We start from the raw sequence: 19,269 nt of genomic DNA, 5'->3' as shown, positions 1-19,269 counted from the left end.
ATCCAGTGCATACGCGATCTCATAAAGCTCTTATAACACAATGGATATTATGCACAATTCATCTTTCATAAAGGTCTACGTGTGTTGTGATTCGTAAGCACGCAATATTCAGCACTGTTCAAAACTTTTGAGCAGTGAGTGAATTCTATCTTAAACACCATTGATTGGCGATGCGCTCCAAAAATCAGCAGATGGCTACATTGCTCATGCTGCAAACAAGTTTTAAATCGAAACTGCCTATTCTTGCTCTTACTAATCATATATGTTGTTCTTGCTGCTTTTGTGTAATAGATGAATAACATTTTTTTTTTTTTTTTTTTTTAGATATTTTATGTTTAGATATTTCTATATTGTGGGAGTCCCGCGAATCATTTTATTTTCCCGCATCCCGCGCACACACACACGAGTCTCTACCCGCTCGCACCAGCACACGCACTTGTCCATCCAGTTTTGTCCCGCGCCGCACTCTGTTGCGTTGGGTCCCTCGGGTTTGCAGGTCTCTATTTGCAAGTGCCGCTCTGCTGCTGGCTGCTGGGTGTCGACCAATCGGTGATGGTAATTTAATGATACCTCGTGCCAAACCCAGACCAATCACTGTTCCCATTCACGCCCCCCTCCCCTTCCCTTCTGTTCTCTGTGTTGTCGTGTGCCTTGTGTGTGATGAAGGTGCTACTGGCAAATGTAACGCAAGTAACTAGCTCGGGAAAACTGTAATAATATTACCATTTTCAGACGAGTAATGCCTTACACTACTAGTTACTGAAAAAAGTAATATTATTACAGTAACGCGTTACACCCAACACTGCTGCTGAATGTAATCATGTTTACTGATTGCTGGTATGCAAGTGTTTAAATTAAAAGCAGTTATGAATAGTTGTGAAATAAAGTTTGTGTTTCACAAAATATAAAATGTCTAATTTTGGTGCAGCATATACTGTAAATTGAGCATTTTAAGAAACAGTGATCAGTATCTGCCTCAAATGTCCTGATCAGTGCAGCACTAAAGCAAATCAACTGCCTTTTCAAAACTTATTTGAATGTCTGCAGTTTAAGGAAATACGTTTATTCATTAAATAAACACATGTGCAAAGTATAATATTTTTATAAGCAAATTGTGTTTGTTGTTGACTTGTAATTGTCTAGTCTACAGTATGTTTGAACATTGATCTGTGAGACTAAAGTGATTTATGACAATAGTAGACAGTAACAATTTCATTAGTTAACATTAGCTATTAAATATATTTTGACCGCATTTATTAATCTGTTCATGTTAGTGTTTACTAATTAACAGAAAACTTTTGAATTTAAAACTGTATTAGTAAATGTTGAAGTCACAAAACACATTAGAAGTTGATCATCATAGATCTGAGTCATTGTTCTTTCTCTTTCTGTCTTCAGTCTGTGTGAATGCAGTATTACAGAGAAACAGTGTCTCATCCTGACTTCAGCTCTGAAATCAAACCCATCACACCTGAGAGAACTGAACCTGAGCTGGAATCAAATCACAGACACAGGAGTGAATGACTTATGTGACGTACTGAAGGATTCACACTGTAAACTGGAGAGATTGAGGTCAGTAACATTCACATACAAGAATCAAAATGATGAAAATCACTTCAACAGTTTAAACCAAAACACTTTCTACTCAATATCTCGTGATGAGTTTTTACAAGTAATTTTTTTAACTTCTGCTGTATAGTTAAAATATAAAATTGAGTTTTTGAAAGACAGAGAGACTAAAACAGATAAGTCACAAACAAGTCACATTTTATAAATGCATTTAGAAATATTTATATAGCGGTAAATAAAGTGAAATCTTTGCAAACATTATAAACACTATAAACATAGCTATAGTCTATTTTAGTCCCCCCTACTCCACAACAAATCCTTTCAATTTAACGCCATTCAGAACAGAACAAGAATGAAAAATATAAGTAGTTTATAAGTGTCGAGCCAAAATGAATGAATTGAAAGTGAAATAGAAACAGAAACTGTTGTTGGGCTCATGTAGTCTACCTCTCTGATTTGACACCAACCCAAAAACTCTCATCTTCACAATGTATTTGTGTGCTAAACTATTATTTCTGATGTAAACTAGTCTTTGTACTTCACTCATGTTCAATATGGATGTAAAGGTCATTCTTCCCATGAGCAATAATGTGTTTGTCATAACAGCACAGCGGTACGGTGCTCACACTGAACAGCACAGATTGTACTACGGACTATTTAAATGAAGCAGTGTCAATATTTGATGTGTCAAGACAAACTCAGCTCAGATCTTCAGACTGATCTGACTCCAGCTGCTGGATCTTTTCTAACGGATCGCAATTACGATTTTCCTATAAATAACGAAAAAACTGGGAAAAATCCCCTAGACTTACATTGAGGGAATGTTTAAATGATCAACACTATTCAAACTCCAGCTGACAAAACTCCCACAATCCCTTGAGACTCAAACTGCCCTTCTATGTAGACTCTTTGGAGACATGCTAGTCATGCTAGAAACATGCTAGTAACTTGCTAATCATGTTAAAACAACTAAAATCATACTAGCAACTTGCTTTTAAACTTTAAAAAAAAATTTATACTTTTAAACTTATTAAACTTACTAAACTTTGTAAACTGTTTTAAGCTTTAGAACTTTCTGGTCCAGTTTTCTCAAGACAACTTAACGATTGTCTTGACAAACTTTGTCTAGTTGTGTATTTCTGATGTTATTCAGCGCTGTATGTCGGTGTGCTATCGGCGCTGACCACAGTCTTGTTGTTTGTCAGTTAACCCTCTGGGGTCTGAGGGTGTTTTGGGGCCCTGAAAAAGTTTTGACATGCCTTGACATTTGTGCTTTTTTCAGTATGTTAAAAACATATTAATATCCTAAATCTAAATGCATTGTAATTAGCACAAATTGGACTACAAAAACATGTAAGCAGCATGAATGTACATTTTTTAGTTTTTGAGAAAACAACGTTTATGCGGGCATAGTGAAAAACTAAATTTTTGGAGTCACTGAAATAAGGTCATCTAACACATACAGAATATTTGTTCTCGGGACTTTCGAGAATTGGATGTAGTAGGCTTGGTTTTTTTCTACCAAATGATGTGAAAATCATCTAGTTCACTTGTTTTCACAAAACAGTATATAGATTTACATTTTTGAAGACACTTTTTGTTTCGAATGGCTGTATGCGAGAAGGCATGAATGATCATGAATAATGCTGTGATTTACACCTGAGAAGACAAAGACCTGCATAATGAGCCGCATAATGAGCCATTCAGTCAGATGTTGACTAAGAGGAAACAACAGAAAGAATAAAGGAAAAATGAAAGGACAAAATAAATATATATTTTGTTTGAAGCGTATTTTGAATATATTTAACTATCACGTAAAATAACTTGAGATTCACTTGTGACTTTTTCACTTTAAAACTTTTAATAGGAACAAAAGTAATAAACAACACCGAAGTCAAGATGTCTTGGGTGCAATATCCAAATCACTCTGCTGTTCCCCTTGAACACAGGAAAACGGGGAACAGCAGAAACTGCAAAGAAAACAAGTAGATGTGAGCAACACAGTGATCTGACAAAGACAGAGCTAACATGGAGAAAACACATACACTACCAGCCAAACTTTTTTATTATTAATTTTTTTTTTTAAGTGAGCAGTTTTTTTTACATAGTAAACCTATTTCACAAAATTAGATAATTATTTTTCTTTAAAAAAGTACCTTTGACTGGTAAGTGTATAGCATAGGTGTATAACAGTTAGGTGCAAATAAAAACAGTGCAAGATAAATACAGGTGTGAGGTTTGTAATGAAGTGATACAGGAGAAACCACACATCTTCTACCTTTCATACAGATTACTTAAAAAGAGAATATTAGTTTTTGATTTGAATTGGTTTATGTAAACGTAAACATTTCAAGCTTTCTACACGTATATGTATTATGTTTGTGAGGCACGTAATCACTGAGATTTAGGTTGTTTCATTTATGTGTCAGTGAAAAGATATAACAGAGACAGTGAAGGCAGAGTGCGTGCCCTGTCTGTTTTCTTATTTTCATAAAAGCACAGTGTATACAATTAAAAATATACCCTCTACAGTTTCGAATGATGTATTGGTTGTATTTGTACGATCAAAACTGACGGAGAATTTTACATTCTTTTCGGCATTATTACAAAAGCATGCCTCAGAACGCGCCGGCACGTTTTTCGACCAAAGTTGAAACATCCTGTCATCATGAGACATTTAGATGCAGTGAAATGAAACATACTTTATAATGTTTCACTTGCTGTAATCAGGAAATACAGTTGGCAAAAAGTCTTAACTGGTAAAATGTGTGCACATTCTGTCACAGTAACAACTTACAAATATAAAAGAAAAAAAACTTACTTGTGTAAATATCTCCTCTGCTCGTTCACGCCGTGTCTCATATAATGTTCATCTTCTGAAGTAAGTTTTATTCCTGACAGCCCGTCTTCTGCCAGAAAGGACTAACTTGAAAGAATAGAAACTGCTTTCTCCTTTGTTTACTGTGATGTGGGCGTCAACTTTTGGCGCGGCGCCCTCACGTGGACGATTTGAATTTGAAAAGATCAAATCGCTCTTGGGCGTGATCTAATTAAAACTAATGAAGCAGACAAGAGAGACTGGACATTGTGTTGGTTTCATACGGATTACTTTATCACAGAATATTTTATTTCGATAAACATTACTTCATTTGAAAGTATAGATATCAAGCTTTCTCTACATATATTGCTTATGTCTCTGTGTTGTGTATTGGCTGAGTTATAGTCTATTTTAATGACGCGTTTCTGAATGAAGATCACGGAGATCAACGCGGCAGACAGCACACCCTTTTTGTTTTCTCTATTTTGTAAAATCACAATATTTTTTTGGTTTTGTGAGTATATACAAATAAAAGTAGACCCTTTACAGATTTGATTGATGTACTGCTTTTATCTGCACAATCAGAAATGGCTGAGTAATTGAAGTTCCTTTTGGGAAACTGCCACAAAACGCGTATACGCGTGTTTGGACCCCAGGGGGTTAATGATCAGTTTACATGCTTTGGTTTGATTGGTTCGGGAAAAATAACTCTCATCCCTAATCTGCTGAAATAAACAAGTTGGTCTGGTGACACTTTATAATAACGTTCAGTTGTAAGTCATTTATAAGTGATTAGTTAATGATGAAATAATCATTTACAAAACATTCAAAAAATATCAATAAGCGATATGCTAACAATTTGTGTATGTTTTGTTAATTCATTGACAAGTTAATTTACAAGTAATTAGTTAATGATGAACTAATCATTTACTAAACATGAGTATGTGTTTATAAGTCATTAATAACTGACATGTTCATTTTATTGTAAGTAATAAAGCTAACGATTTACCAATCTGTCATAAATTATCTTAAAAATAGCATATAATAAAGTAATAAAACAGATCCTTAGTAAATGGTTAAAAATAATACTAGTTAACCCCTTAACTGTCACCCCCATTTTTTTTAAATAGGCGTGAAAGTGCACCATCCAAACTTCAATCATTTTAATTCATGAACACTTTGAATCTAAGGTAGGTCTCTTTTTAAAGAAAACAATCAGCAGATTATTGCAGATGCAGGATTTAATAAAGTATTAACAAATTACAGAAGTTTAAATTTACTGTTAAGAAAATACACTGTACAATTTTTATTATATTTTTTATAAAAAACATATTTTACACAAATTTGATATCAATTTGAAGCCTTACTTCTAAATAAGTTATTCCAAAATAACCTTATATAATTCATACACTACATGGTGCATAGTGCATTAGTGCATAAGTACACAGTGAATAAGTGCAGAGTGTATAGTCGTCATTTGGGACACAGCTCATGTTTACCAAAAAAGACATTTTTACCCTCAGCGGTCAGCCCTTACATTGCAGTACACACTACAAGTATTCAAAAGCTGTTGTGTAAACACATGAATAAATCATTTACAAATCGTTCTGCATCCCCTAATCTAAAGTGTAAACTACTCATCAGTTGTAAATGTTTTACAAAGCTGCCGGTTGTGTGGGTGTCAGGTGGGTATACACACTGGTTTGAAAAAAACACGTAAAAGTCCTCCTACTACATCTGTGTGCATGTCAACTTGAAGGAGGACTTTTACGTGCTTTTTTCAAACCAGGGAAGTGACGTCGACGTGTAGTTTCTGAGACTAGTAGTTCTCGGGTAAAACCTGTTTTTAAAACACTCACGGTGGACTTACAAATGTTCCGATGCAGCGTTTTGTGAGTACATAACCTATTTACACTACTGTACAAGTTTGGTAAGATTACTTGCACGTTTAGTGGTGCAATTTACGAGATACGCTACATGTACCATTCACTCCTGTAACAAGCAACTCGAAAAACTCTAATATCTCCATAAATGTTTGACTAAGGTAAAAAAAACTCCGGATGGGGTATTTACATGGGCTTCGGAGAGCATAGCAATGAAGTCAATTCTACTCCGAACCATCCCTTTAAATGTATTCAGTTTTGTTTTTGGTCACCAAAAACAGTCCAGTACTTTATAGTCAAACACATTTTTATATTTAAATAATGAAGATTATTGTGCCGCCCCTATGAAAACATCCTGGCCCCCTTCACTGTTTAAACGTGCCCATGTGTATTGTATCAGTAAATTTAAACAGGAGACAGCTTTGACACGCTATCGCAGCACTTGATGTGTAAGGGACTGTCTGACAATTACTTCTACTGGGTTAAAACGTCTAATGTATTTTAATTAAAGTTCAATTCAATTCAATTCAAGTTTATTTGTATAGCGCTTTTCACAATACGAATCGTTGCAAAGCGCTGTACAAAAGTTTAGGCTACTACAATATATTTAGTAATTTTAATATTTAGTGGTGAATACTGTATGTCAAGTCGATGTACATATGATATAAATGTTAAAATCAGTAACTGTGTAATCAAACAGATGATGAACACTAATTGCAATGATTATGTGCTGTGATCAAACTTGTAAGAAAATTATGTAGTGCTGTATGTTGTTTCAAGGCTGGCATCATCTGCGGTCCTCTGAGGGGTCGGCATCATCTCTTCTTCTGAATCCAGACTGAATCTTGTGTAAATCCTAGTTACCACGGGATGGAAATCCCGTGGCAGAAACAGAGAAACAAATAGAGAAATAATTAGCGTAGCTGCTGTTCCAACTTCCAACCAAACAAAAATGATGTGTTTAGCCCAAGCCGAAGAATATTAATGTGCATTTGATCAGATGTAACTGAAGTACAACGTTATGAGATACATTATGTGAATGCTTGGCCAAAGAGATGAGTCTTTAATCTAGATTTAAGCATAGAGAGTGTGTCTGAACCCCGAACGTTATCAGGAAGGCTATTCCAGAGTTTGGGACCCAAATGAGAAAAGGCTCTCCCTCCTTTAGTGGACTTTGCTATCCTAGGTACTAATAAAAGTCCAGAGTTTTGCGACCTTAGGGAGCGTGAGGGATTGTAGCGTAGTAGGAGACTAGTTAGGTATGCAGGAGCTAAACCATTAAGGGCCTTATAGGTAAGAAGTAATATTTTGTAAGTGATACGGAACCTAATAGGTAGCCAGTGTAGTGACTGTAAAATTGGGGTAATATGATCATATTTTCTTGATCTGGTAAGGACTCTAGCAGCTGCATTTTGGACTACCTGTAGCTTATTTATTGAAGAAGCAGGACAACCACCTAGTAGTGCATTACAATAGTCCAGTCTAGACGTCATAAATGCATGAACTAACTTTTCTGCATCAGAAACAGGTAACATGTTCCGTAGCTTAGCAATGTTTCTAAGATGGAAGAATGCTGTTTTAGTAACATAGGAAATTTGATTTTCAAAAGACAGGTTGCTGTCTAATATAACACCCAGATTTTTGACTGTAGAGGAAACAACAGTACATCCGTCTAATTGCAAGTTGTAGTTTAGGAGATTCTGTGTACTCTTTTTTGGTCCAATAAGTAATATCTCAGTCTTATCTGAATTTAACAGTAGAAAATTATTGGTCATCCAGTCTTTCACATTTTTAACACACTCTGTTAACTTTGCTAAGTTAGAAGTTTCATCTGGTCTTGTTGAAATATATAGTTGAGTGTCATCAGCATAACAATGGAAACTAATCCCATATTTCCTAATAATATTACCAAGGGGTAACATGTAAATTGAAAATAGTAGAGGACCTAGGACAGATCCTTGTGGCACTCCATACTTTACTGGTGGTAGCTGCGATGACTCCCCATTTAAATGAACAAAGTGATAGCGATCGGACAGGTATGATCTGAACCATCCTAAAGCCTGCCCTTGAATACCTGTATAGTTTTGTAATCGATCTATGAGTATTTCATGATCTATAGTGTCGAACGCAGCACTAAGATCAAGTAAAACTAGCAATGAGACACAGCCTTGATCTGCCGCAAGTAGCAAGTTGTTTGTGATTTTTACAAGTGCAGTTTCTGTGCTATGATGGGGCCTGAAACCTGACTGAAATTCTTCAAAGATATTATTATTTTGCAAGAAGGAGCACAATTGAGCAGACACAACTTTTTTTAGAATTTTAGACATAAATGGAAGATTAGAAATGGGTCTGTAATTTGCCAGTTCACTAGGGTCTAGCTGTGGTTTCTTAATAAGAGGTTTAATAACTGCTAGTTTGAATGGTTTTGGGACATGACCTAAAGATAATGATGAGTTAACAATATTAAGAAGCGGTACTTCTGCTACAGGTAACAACTCTTTTAGTAATTTAGTGGGTACAGGATCTAATAGGCATGTTGTTGGTTTAGATGTGGTGATAAGTTTATTTAATTCTTTCTGTTCTATAGTTGTAAAGCACTGCAGTTTTTCTTCCGGTGTAATGACTAATATTGAAGTATCAGTTGCAGTAGTAACTATATTTGTTATTGTATTTCTAATGTTGTCTATTTTATCAGTAAAGAAATTCATAAAGACATTACTATTAAACTGTGCAGGAATATTCAGGTCAGGAGGTGTTTGGTTATTTGTTAATCTAGCCACTGTGCTAAATAAAAACCTTGGATTGTTTTGGTTTTTTTCTATGAGTTGGTGGATATACTCGGCTCTAGCAGCTTTTAAAGCCCGTCTATAGCTGGACATACTGTTTTTCCACGCAATTTTAAAAACTTCTAAGTTAGTTTTTCTCCATTTATGCTCAAGATTACGAGTTTCTTTTTTTAGAGAATGGGTATTACTGTTGTACCATGGCGCAGTACGTTTTTCTCTAACCTTTTTTAGCTTGATTGGGGCAACAGCTTCTAATGTATTAGAGAAGATAGTGCCTATGTTACTAGTCATTTTGTCTAGTTCATGTTTATTTATGGGTGCACAGAGCAGTTGAGATAAATCAGGCAGGTTATTTGCGAATCTATCTTTGGTAGCCGGAACAATAGTTCTGCCCAGACGATAGCGCGGAGCTATATAGTTAACATCAGTGATACGCAGCATGCACGATACGAGGAAATGATCGGTAACATCATCGCTTTGAGGTACGATATCTACATCAGTAAGATCAAGTCCGTGCGATATAATTAGATCTAGTGTATGATTAAAACGATGAGTGGGCCCAGTGACGTTTTGTTTGACTCCAAAAGAGTTTAACAGGTCAGTAAACGCAAGTCCTAACGCATCATTTGTATTATCAACATGAATGTTAAAATCTCCAACAATTAATGCTTTATCAAAATTAACCAATAGGTCAGAAAGGAAATCTGCAAATTCTTTTAGGAAGTCTGTATACGTCCCTGGAGGTCTATACACAGTAGCCAGAGCAAGTGATAGGAGAGATTTATTTTGCATATCTGACAGAGTAAAGTGACTTTTAACATTGAAAAAACACATTGTTAAACTGTAAAGCTTGTTTTACTTATAATGATTTACTACAGGTGTGATTTTACCAATGCATTCCTTCATATATGTACAGTACACAATATGTTCATAAAATCTATTGTATGTAAAAGGCTGTTCATAAAGGCTGCAGGTGTCCAGACTGACTTACTACAGGTGAGATTTTGCCAATATCTCCTTACTCTATGCACACAATATACTCATATTTTGCTCAAAAATATACTGAAGGTTTTTTAATGTCCCAAAGGTTGTAGTATAGACTATTTCTAGTTACAAGACTTAACTACAGGTAACATTTTGCCAATATCTCCTTAACTGCATGTACAGTAGACAGATGAAACGGTTTTTATGTTCCAGCGGTTGTAGGATGTTCCTAGTGGCCTGACAATTTTGCCAATAGCTCATTCACTGTGTGAACGGTACACAAATAATTTTTAGAAAACATATATAGTTTACCAGAGTGTTTTTTTTTCATGTTCCAAAGGTAGTTTATTCCTACTTGCATGACTGACCTACTACGGGTGAGATTTTGTCAGTTTCTCTCATACTGTATGTACAGTACACGATTTGAGAACTTATAGTAATTTACCAGTGTGTTTTTGTCATGTTCCAAATGTTGTAGTATGTTTATAGCGACTAGACAGACTTACTTTAGGTGGTATTTTGCCAATATCTCTCTTACTGTATGTACAGTACACGATTTGAGAACTTATAGTAATTTACCAGTGTGTTTTTGTCATGTTCCAAATGTTTTAGTATGTTTATAGTGACTAGACAGACTTACTATAGGTGGTATTTTGCCAATAGCTCTCTTACTGTATGTACAGTGTTCAAATATTATCATTAAAACCACTATACACTCCCAAAAGTACGGTGCCCGCCAGGGGACACCTTCGGTTCACTTATGTTTGTCGTGGCCACGACATATTAACTCGTGGGAACGTAATATTTTGTCGAGGTAACGACATCCTTATGTCGTGGACACAAGATGCGATGATGAGGGAACTAGATCCATTTCTCGTGGCCACGACTTCTTATGTTGAGGAAACAACATGCATTTCTCGAGGCCACGAGTTTAATACATAAACAAATCTGCATGACCATAGTAACCCAGGATTATCAGAGATAGGTTTATTCATATTTTATTTTTAATTAAGAAATTATTATATTAATTGTTACAGAAATTAATACAATATTAAATTATTATATTAACAATGGGCAAAGCTGTATATGCCAGTGCTGTCTGTGCGCGATGTAGACTATTGACCTATATTAAAAAGTTTATCATGAATAAATATTACATTAAGTACTTCAAATAAAATAGTCCTACAGTAAACATTTTATGCATCTCTTGTCCATTAACTGATCCTCCTCTTTCCGTAATATTTTTATTATTCTTTTATATTCGTTATTTTCCCCTTCATTTCGATCTCCTTAACATTATGAATATAGGTTCTATGACTGGGATTTTTACAGTTCAAAGGCTGAATTTAACATATGCTGTATTTTATTTAGTCTAATTAATAGACAAATATAGTGTTTCAGTGAAGAGTGAATTATTCACGTAGTTTCATTTGGAAATCATATATCGTCACACCATAAAATAGGCCTACATGACATTCCTTCTATTAACTGATCGTCTTTTTTCCGTATTTGTATTATTATTATCGTCATCATTATTATAATTATTATTTATTATTATAATTAGCCTATTATTGTAGGCCTATATATTTTTTATTTTCGTTTATATTCGTTTTCCCCCTTCATTTTCATCTCTTTACTTAACGTATATGGAAATGATACTGTAAATGCTTGACATGCTATGACTGATTTTGACTGGAATGTAGTTTAAAGGTTGGATTGAACATATTTTTATTTTGTTTCATCTAATAGACTAGACTATATAATACTGTTCACTGACGAATGAATCATTCACGTAGTGAAACGAATATAAATGAAAATAAAAATATATACAATAATAATAATTATTATAATAATGATGACGATAATAATAATAATACAAATAAGGAAAAAAGACGATCAGTTAATAGAAGGAATGTCATATAGGCCTATGTTATGGTGTGACGATAAATGATTTCCAAATGAAACTACGTGAATAATTCACTCTTCACTGAAACACTATATTTGTCGATTAATTAGACTAAATAAAATACAATATATGTTCAATTCAGCCTTTGAACTGCATTCCAGGCATAGAACCTACATTCAGAACGTTAAGTTAAGAGATCGAAATGAAGGGGAAAATAACAAATATAAACAAATAATAGCCTACAAATATTACGGAAAGAGGAGATAATGGATAAGTCTGGGATGCATAATATGTCTACATCGTGCACAGACAGCGTCAGCATTCGCATATACAGCTTCGCCCATTGTTAATATAATAATTTAATATTGTAACAATTTCTGTAACAATTAATATGATAATTTCTTAATTAAAAATAAAATATGAATAAACCTATCTCTGATAGGCTAATCCTGGGTTACTATGGTCACGCAGGTTTGTTTATGTATTAAACTCGTGGCCTCGAGAAATGCATGTTGTTTCCTCAACATAAGAAGTCGTGGCCACCAGAAATGGATCTCGTTCCCTCATCATCGCATTTTGTGGCCACAACATAAGGATGTCGTTACCTCGACAAAATGATCTCGTGGCCACGACATAATATGACGTTCCCACGAGTTAATATCTCGTGGCCACGACAAACATAAGTGAACCAAAGGTGTCCCCTGGCAGGCACCGTACAAAAGAGTTTTTGCTCCATGTTCTAGGTTGTAGTATGTTCCTAGTGGCAAGACTAATTTACTACATGTGAGATTTTGCCAGTACCTTCCTTCATATATACATTTTTAATGTTGCAAAGGTTGTAATATTTTGCAGTTACAGGACTGACTTATGAAAGTTGAAATTTTGCTGAAACCTCCATTACTGTACGTGCAGTGAATAAAAATACGTTCAGAAAAAAAAAATGGTTGTAGTATGTTCAGTGACCAGACTGACTTACTGCAGGTGAGATCTCCTTTACTATATGTACATTACACCAATATTTAAAAGAAAAAAATTGTTTTATGTTACACGACTGACATACTACAGGTGAGATTTTTCCAATACCTCCCTTCATAAAAACACAATTACCTTTGGAACATGATCAAACCTTTTTGGTAAATTACAGTAATTATTTATTGAAAATGTTTGTATACTGTACATACAGTAAGGGAGATATTGGCAATGTCTCACCTGTAGTAGTCTAAGTCATTCTGGCTGCTAGTAACTTACTACAAACTTTCAGATCTACTAGAACATCTAAGAAATGTCTACTGTAAATACAGTAAAGGAGGTTTTGGCAAAATTTCACTATTAGTAAATAAGTTTTGTTTCCAGGAATGTACTACAACATTTGTAACATTAAAATCCTTCTGGTGCATTACAGTATTTTTTAAAATATTTTTTTTAAAACACCTACAGCCTTTATGAACAGCCTTTTACATACAGTAGATTTATGAACATATTGTGTACTGTACATATATGAAGGAATGCATTGGTAAAATCACACCTGTACTAAAAAAAATATTATTATAAGTATTACAAGCTTTACAGTTTAACAATGTGTTTTTTCAATGTTCAAAGTCATTTTGATTAAATACATTAGACGTTTTAACCCAGTCGGTGGAATTGTAACACGGTCCCTTACACATCAAGCTCTGCTAAAGCACTTCAAAGCTTCTTCCAGTTTAAGTTTGCTGTTAAAATACAACAGTTTTGAATTTTGTTTTCATGTCTATATAATTGTTAAAACTAACCGTGACAGTGATAACTTTAATCGGTGGCAAATGAAAGCAATACCAAAAACCAAAACTAGCTTTACCACGCTATCATTGGTGTTGGGGAGTAACTAGTTACATGTAACGGAATTATGGAATTTAATTACAAAATAAATGTAATTGTAATTGGTTACAGTTACTGAGAAAACATGTGTTTATTAAATTACAGTTACTTCTGAAAAATGCCAGCGACTACAAAGGGGATTACATCTGAATGTTTTCACACACTCACCCACACTTACAGATTTAATTGATTTCTTTCATAAACTGCTTTGACTGCTCTAAAATGAGACACCAATGTTTCAGGAGTTTAGGACACATGCTTATTCGATAACTGTTCTATTTCCTATTTGGGTTTATAAATAAACTTTCTTTTTTAAGATTGTTTTTTTCCAAGGCATTGTTAGATGCTCGTGTTTCCTGTCATAACTATGCAAACATTTAATTTTAAACCCAGTATCACAGCTATTAAACTATTTCTCATGATGTTATTTATGTTATGATCTTTTTATGACATATAGTGCAACTGTGCTCACGGTGACCCTAGTTTGATTCCCGTCTCGAGGTCCTTTGCCAATCCCACTTCCCTCTCTCCTCCCAGCTCTTTCCTGTCATCCCTCTACTGTCCTATCACAACAAAAGGCATAAAAAGACCCCCCAAAAAAAGTAAAAAAAAAAAGTCTTTGTGGAAAAGAATTTCTTAATTCTGTGGACTCACTCTATTGTTTCATAAAAACGCAGCTGCTGCCAATTATTCATGTGGTGAAATGTTGTGTAAGAAAACTGGTATGACTGCACTGTATACCTAACATGTCTAATCTGACTCAGATCAGTGTTTCGTGTCTAATAATTTTGACCTAAACATTTAAATAATCTATGAAGCAGTTGTGTAATAAGTGGGATGATGTTGTTGATAATGTAGCCAGTCGTTACCACAAAATAAAGATGTATATTATCCCTTACTTAATTCAAGTTATGAAGGATTTTGAAAGTCTGACAATAATCAATGTTGAGTGCTACTGTAAGATTAACTCTGCCTGGTTTAAATGTTTCAAAATGAATAAGTTGAAAATATTTAGATAAGTTACATTACTTTTATAAATTAATTGAAAAGTTACACTACTTTAGGGCTGTCCCCGACTAAGAATTTTCATAGTCGAATCAGAATTTTCGAATCTTTCTATAGTCGACCGATAGTCGAATCATCTAGGCTTATGTGTGTGTGTGAATGGGATAGGAGGGACACGACACTATAGTCAGCAGGACGGTAAAACTATTTTTATTTTATTTTACACACTGCACACAGCAACAACTTTTAATAAAGCGACCAAAACTGTCTGCCTGACTGCAAAACTGACAGACAAACTTATTTAGGTTTAAATAAAAAGACAGAACGCGTCTTTTAGTTCTAAAAATGCAAGGCGCACAGCACTGCCTTTTTTGCTAAGCAACGACCAAAACAGCTGTCCTGTCAGTCAAATCAAAGGATTATAGCGCGAACGCTCTCAAATCTAGTTTTTTGCTGTTAATTAAACTGTCATATTAGCAGAAACCCTAAATAATACAGCCCCTGGTTTCCCATGATAGACACCAAAGGTTTCTCCTCTATTTCTTGCAGTCTCCGGACTTTTTAAGCGACGGTACAATGGGAAAGAACGCGAATAACGTTGGGCGTTTTTCCGCTCAGAGTTGATATTTTTTTTTCAACTTCAGGCGCTCAGAGCGCTCCTGCAAAAACGCGAGGCGCCGGTGACGCATTAACGGAGCGCAGAACGCTCACTGCCAACAGAAAACCATTCAAAAGAGGCGCCTCCAATGGCAAAAACGCGTTCGGTGTGATCGCCGCCTAATCCCTGCCGTCCTAATCTCATCATGGATCAGGGCAAGTGAAAATTAAATCTGTCACAGGGGTGGTTGGATTTGTTCACAAACACGTTAAAAATATTTATTGAACGCTTCTTTCTTTTCACTTTTGTTTTTACTGCATTATCATAATCTAAGGCTGTTTATAACTTAATATGTCCGTACAAAATCTAGTAGTTCTGTGTGCAGTTAGACATTGAGCACCCCTATATTGGCAAAATGGTATGATGCTCGTTTCACCCGCGAAGATTCGACTGTGAGATCGGTGGTCGAATCAGGCTCCGCATATCGATGCATCGAATCTTCGACTATTCGGGGACAGCCCTACACTACTTATTACATTTTAAATCAAGTAACTGGAAATGTAATAGGTTACAGATTACAAAAGTAACCTTCCCAACACTGGCTATCATACACACAATCTGTGGCTGTTAACATGCTGTCAGCGCTCTGGCTGTAGGCTAATCCAGACACCCGTCTCCTCCATCATTAGTCCATCATTAAATAATTACTTGTAATTGACTTGTAAATTAATTAACAAAACATACACAAATTGTTAGCATATCACTTATTAAACATTTATGAATGTTTTGCAAATCATTATTTTGTCATTAACGAACCACTTATAAATTACATACAACTGAACGTTATTATAAAATGTTACCGTTGATCTTTTGTCCTCTGTTTTATTTGCTTATGATAAATTATGTGACTTTTTTATTTTCTTCTTATTTTCTGCTCTCCCTCTTTCTGTCAATGTAGGTTAAGTTGCTGTGAAATGACAGATGAAGGTTGTTCTGCTGTGTCTTCAGCTCTGAAATCAAACCCATCACACCTGAGAGAACTGGACCTGAGCGGGAATAAACTAGGAGACTCTGGAGTGAAAAACCTCAGTGATCTACTGATGAACCCACAATTCAAGCTGGAGAAACTAGAGTTAGTATCATTATACTGTACAGCAGTTACAGTCAGATTAAAGTTCACTGTTTAGATTATTTGAAGACAACAGACAAATCCAGACTTGGATTGTAACTAGTGTCCTCAAATACTCCTGTCTTGGTTTGTTTCATATCATTAAGATTTCATGATTTTTCTGGTTTATTAGTGACTGTATAGCATTTGCTGATGATCATCATAGATCTGAGTCATTGTTCTTTCTCTTTCTGTCTTCAGTCTGTGTAGATGCAGTATTACAGAGAAACAGTGTCTCATCCTGACTTCAGCTCTGAAATCAAACCCATCACACCTGAGAGAACTGGACCTGAGCAGGAATCAAATCAGAAACACAGGAGTGAATCACTTATGTGACGTACTGAAGGATTCACACTGTAAACTGGAGAGATTGAGGTCAGTAACATTCACACACAAGAATCAAAATGATGAAAATCACTTCAACAGTTTAAACCAAAACACTTTATGCTCAATAGCCCGGTTTCACAGACAGGGCTTAGACTAAACTAGGATTAGCCCAGAGTTCAATTAGGACATTTAAGTAATTTTTAATAAACTTGCTTAGACATAAACATTGCTGGTGTGCATCTTGAGACTAAACAAAGGCAGCGATATATTTTTAGATCAGTCCGTGCTAGTTTCTTTCAGTTAAAACAGCTCAGACTTACATTTTAGACTAGGACTAGGTTTAAGCCTTGTCTGTGAAACCGAGGGTATATCTCATGATGAGTGTTACAGAGGGAGACTGAGGTGGATAACATAAAGAGTCCATATAGGAGTGCTCTCCAGTGGGGTTACCGGGCTTTCCGTAACAATGAGCTTGACTTCACAATATATTTGTACTTGATTTTTATTTTCTTACAAGAAGTTTTTGAAACTTCTGCTGTATCGTTCAAATATAAAATTGAGTTTTTGAAAGACAGAGAGAATAAAAACAGATAAGTCACAAACAAGTCACATTTTATAAATGCATTTAGAAATATTTATTTAGCGGTAAATAAAGTGAAATGTTTGCAAACATTATAAACTAAGGATGCACCGATACGGATCGGTGCATCCCTATTATAAACACTATAAACATAGCTATAGTCTATTTTAGTCCCCCTTATTCCACAACAAATCCTTTCAAATTAACTCCATTCAGAACAGAACAAGAAGGAAAAATATAAGTAGTTTATAAGTGTCGAGCCAAAATGAATGAATTGAAAGTGAAATAGAAACAGAAACTGTTGTTGGGCTCATGTAGTCTACCTCTCTGATTTGACACAAACCCAAAAACTCTCATCTTCACAATGTATTTGTGTGCTAAACTATTATTTCTGATGTAAACTAGTCTTTGTACTTCACTCATGTTCAATATGGATGTAAAGGTCATTCTTCACATGAGCAATAATGTGTTTGTCATAACAGCACAGCGGTACGGTGCTCACACTGAACAGCACAGATTGTACTACGGACTATTTAAATGAAGCAGTGTCAATATTTGATGTGTCAAGACAAACTCAGCTCAGATCTTCAGACTGATCTGACTCCAGCTGCTGGATCTTTTCTAACTGATCGCAATTACGATTTTCCTATAAATAACGAAAAAACTGGGATAAAATTTCCCATAGACTTACATTGAGGGAATGTTTAAATGATCAACACTATTCAAACTCCAGCTGACAAAACTCCCACAATCCCTTGAGACTCAATCAAACATCCCTTCTATGTAGACTCTATGGAGACTCAATCAAACTCCTGCTATTATCAGATTGATAATTACGTTAGCAACATCTTGCTTTTAAACTTTTAAAACTTCTTAAACTGTTTTAAACTTTTTTTTAACTTTTCAAACTTTCTGGTCCAGACTTTCTCAAGACATCTCAAACTTTGTCTAGTTGTGTATTTCTGATGTTATTCAGTGCTGTATGTCGGTGTGCTATCGGCGCTGACCACAGTCTTGTTGTTTGTCAGTTAATGATCAGTTAACATGCTTTGGAACTGAAATCCCTAATCTGGTGAAATAAACAAGTTGATCTTTTATCTTTGTTTTATTTGTTTATGAAAATTATGTGACTTAATTTATTTTTATTTTCTGCTCTTCCTCTTTCTGTCAATGTAGGTTAAGAAACTGTGAAATGACAGATGAAGGTTGTTCTGCTGTGTCTTCAGCTCTGAAATCAAACCCATCACATTTGAGAGAACTGAACCTGAGCTGGAATAAACTAGGAGACTCTGGAGTGAAAAACCTCAGTGATCTACTGATGAACCCACAATTCAAGCTGGAGAAACTAGAGTTAGTATCATTATACTGTACAGCAGTTACAGTCAGATTAAAGTTCACTGTTTAGTTTAGGACCACTGGACTCTTGACATCTTTACTGTGAAACAAAACAGAAGTAAAAAACAAAAAATGACTGGAGATGATTCTGAGAGTTAGATTTATCCTGGACTAATGGTATATTTCACTAAATCTTTTATCAACGGAAATGTAAATTATTTAGTATATTTGTGTAGTTGGAAATTGTAAAGTAGTAGAAGTACACTCTAAAATATAGCTTAAATTATTAGATTTGACTGATTTAATGATTTGTATTCATTTAAAACTGTAAAAATACTAGAGTATTATTACTTATTTAGTAAATCTGACTGTTGTTTCTATATTGATTCTATGTATTATTTCACTTATTTGTTGACTAAGGGTGGGTCTTGGTTTGTTAATTTGAAATTAGAA

At 34.9% G+C, this 19,269-nt stretch overlaps 1 protein-coding gene across 1 annotated transcript in view; it reads left to right on the top strand.

The window, feature by feature from the left end:
• The window catches only part of LOC141337913 (NLR family CARD domain-containing protein 3-like), a 110,709-nt gene that overhangs the window by 88,853 nt on the left and 2,587 nt on the right, over positions 1 to 19,269 (top strand). Inside the window, exons 8-10 of the mRNA XM_073843488.1 lie at positions 16,365 to 16,538; positions 16,776 to 16,949; positions 18,658 to 18,835. Of these exons, the coding sequence (XP_073699589.1) occupies positions 16,365 to 16,538; positions 16,776 to 16,949; positions 18,658 to 18,835 (526 nt within the window). The remainder of the gene's footprint in view (positions 1 to 16,364; positions 16,539 to 16,775; positions 16,950 to 18,657; positions 18,836 to 19,269) is intronic.

Source organism: Garra rufa, chromosome 7 (assembly GCF_049309525.1).
Source record: "Garra rufa chromosome 7, GarRuf1.0, whole genome shotgun sequence".
In the NCBI taxonomy this organism is placed as follows: domain Eukaryota; kingdom Metazoa; phylum Chordata; class Actinopteri; order Cypriniformes; family Cyprinidae; genus Garra; species Garra rufa.
The sequence above is the reverse complement of the archived record's forward strand: the minus strand, read 5'-3'. Positions and strand labels throughout refer to the sequence as shown.